Source organism: Octodon degus, unplaced genomic scaffold, assembly GCF_000260255.1.
Source record: "Octodon degus isolate 3935 unplaced genomic scaffold, OctDeg1.0 scaffold00123, whole genome shotgun sequence".
In the NCBI taxonomy this organism is placed as follows: domain Eukaryota; kingdom Metazoa; phylum Chordata; class Mammalia; order Rodentia; family Octodontidae; genus Octodon; species Octodon degus.
Genome location: NW_004524699.1, coordinates 7,225,993 through 7,228,475, shown reverse-complemented (window position 1 = coordinate 7,228,475; position 2,483 = coordinate 7,225,993). Strand labels below are relative to the sequence as shown.

The following is a 2,483-nucleotide window of genomic DNA, read 5'->3' as shown; positions in this document are numbered from 1 at the left end:
TTGATTGGATTGAGACTCAAGGCCAGATTAGTAAGGTACAACTTCTGGGTGTGTCTGGGTAGATCACCAAAAGCACGACCTTGGGCACTCTCTATGGTCACCTGCTCCTTCTGCTTTGGCCCTGCTCTCCTACTCTGCTTCCTGGTTGCCATGAACTAAGCAGCTTTCCTCTGCTACGCTACTGCTGCTTTATAGTCAGCCAACTACGCACTGAATCCATAAAACCATCTAGAGAGCTCAACCTACCCCACCGCCTTTCGATTGTGGGTGTCAACTATTATATCCCAGGGACAGCAACACTAACACAGGGGCGTCAGTGTCACTTTCATACACTGAAGAAAATTTCCCCCTTCCCACCACTTACTAATACATCTCCAATTAGCCCTGCCAAGCTGCCCACCTTCTGCCACACCCCGAGGTCTCAGGCATAATCATCAGCCCCCCAAGCTGGCCCCCAGTCTGGCTTCTAGGTCTGGCCTGAAGCCTTCAGAGGAAGGTGTAGAAGCAAATCTAACTTTTCTCCACACTACAGGAATCTGGACCCACCTTCCATGGGGTCAGCTCCTGCCTCCCCAGCCTATGTCTACAGAGATAAGTCCAGAGCACCTGGGTCCTGGCACCTGCCTGGCATCACCTACCTCTTTGACCTCTTGGCCAGAGGCTCAGTCACCTCACAAGGTTCAGGCTCTGGTGTGGGTGTGCGTTTCTCACTCAAGATGCCATCTGGACAGCGGGGCGAATCTTCATCTAGAGTGGGGACAGACAGGGGAATACAGGTACCATGTAGAGCATGTCTGACCCCAGAAATGGGGCCAGGGCTCACCCCACCAGGAATCCTGCCTCCCACCTCTGCCTCCATGACCTGCTGCCCCTGCGCCCACCACCCAGTCCGTGTCCCCTCTGCAGGACCAGCAGGCTCCCCACCTCCCTCTCCTCCGGGCGTGTCCATTCCAGGCTCTTCGGCTTCTTCAGACCCCTCTTGGGGGTCTGCCCCATCTTCCACGGGCATCGTCTGAGAAAAAGAATCCTGCTTCCTTTCAGAAACCATTTCTGACAGCTGCCACCCACCACTGCAGATACTGCCTTGGCCAACAGTGGTTGGTGTAGCCGGCAGGGGCTGAGGGGCCCAAAGGATCTCTGGTGGGCCTGGCTCCAGAGCTGCCAGGCATATGATGGTCTATACCCCACTCCCCATTTAACTGCCAGACCATAAAAGCCCAGCTGGGGGTCAAGAACCCCTTCCAGCCCCCTGGCTTCCCTGCACCCTTCTTCCCAGCAGCCTTTGAAACCTTCTCTGGTCTCTTAGCTTCCTGTAACCTGGGGTGCTTCTTACCCCTCCCTTGCACACGCACAACCGCACAACCACACAACCGCACAACCACACAACCGCACAACCTGGTCTATGCCCCAACCTGGTCTCTGCCCCTGCAGCTTTCCTTCCTACCCTCTCAGCAAGTCCAGGCTGGGCCTCTCCAACAAGCCCTGGGGCACTTCCTGGCTCCAGGGTCCCCTCCTCAGAAGCCTCCTGACTCCAAACTAGGTCCACACCCTCACTGTAGGCCCCTTCAGCTTCCTTTGGAGGCATTTTCCTGTCTTGAATGGTTCCTTGGGGCGGGATGCACATTAGGGCCTCTCACGCCCTCCCCCAGAACCTGCAGAAAGGCCAGGCTCATATAACCTCTGCACTACCAGAGCCCCACTCCACAGCAGCTTTACAGGTGTTCGCACCATGAACACAAGGCTCCACCAGCCAAGGAATCCTGGGGAGCCCTGGGGCCTGCCCGCAGCTTCCTTCCCTCCTGCTGAGCCCCAACACTAGGACTGAGTGGGGCACGCGATCTGCACCCACATCAAGACACACAGACACCACCCCTCGACACAGGCATCAGCCTGCAAGTCAGTGGCCCAACTCGGGGCCAGGGCCCCTGTCTGAAGACAGCGCCTCACTAAGATGTGGCTACCTGAAGCAAGCAGGTAAAGGGTGACCATTCCTGGCATTCCTGTGCCCAGGAATGTGCTCAAAAGGCAGGGAGCAGCTTGGACACTCAGGGACAGTAGGCAGGGACTCAGGGACTCAGGGACACTCAGGCAGGAGGGAACTCCCTGTCAAAGTCCCTTCACCCCCTCTGCAGGTCTGGAAAACAGTAAACCTACAAACAGCACGACCTCCCACAGCGCTGCCAGCTCAGACCATTAGACACCACTGGCTTGTGGCTTAGGGCCCCATCATACTGTTTCACTGCAGCTACATTACTTTTACTTCTATGTATTCCAATTAATTTAATTTTTAAATTTTCAGGTAGTAGAGCCAGCCAAACAGCTCAGCAGATTAAAGCACCTACAAGCAGGCGCAGGGGCCAGGGGTTCAATCCCAAGGCCAGCTGTACAGGCCCCGCCCCCGGGACACGCTGAGACGGCAATTGAGACTGGGCGTGGTGGCGCAAGCCTGTAATCCCAGCTCTTGAGAGACTGTAAACAGGTGG

The 2,483-nt window shown here is 56.2% G+C and overlaps 1 protein-coding gene across 9 annotated transcripts in view; it reads right to left on the bottom strand.

The window, feature by feature from the left end:
* Nucleotides 1-2,483, bottom strand: part of Ciz1 (CDKN1A interacting zinc finger protein 1) — a 21,059-nt gene that overhangs the window by 13,135 nt on the left and 5,441 nt on the right. For 7 of the 9 annotated variants that reach the window (XM_004640493.2, XM_023700479.1, XM_023700475.1 and 4 more), the window contains 2 exons: nt 925-1,027; nt 639-747 (listed from right to left, as the gene is read on the bottom strand). In XM_004640493.2, the coding sequence (XP_004640550.2) occupies nt 639-747; nt 925-1,027 (212 nt within the window). The remainder of the gene's footprint in view (nt 1-638; nt 748-924; nt 1,028-2,483) is intronic. The other 2 variants (XM_023700473.1, XM_023700476.1) reach the window with 1 other exon arrangement.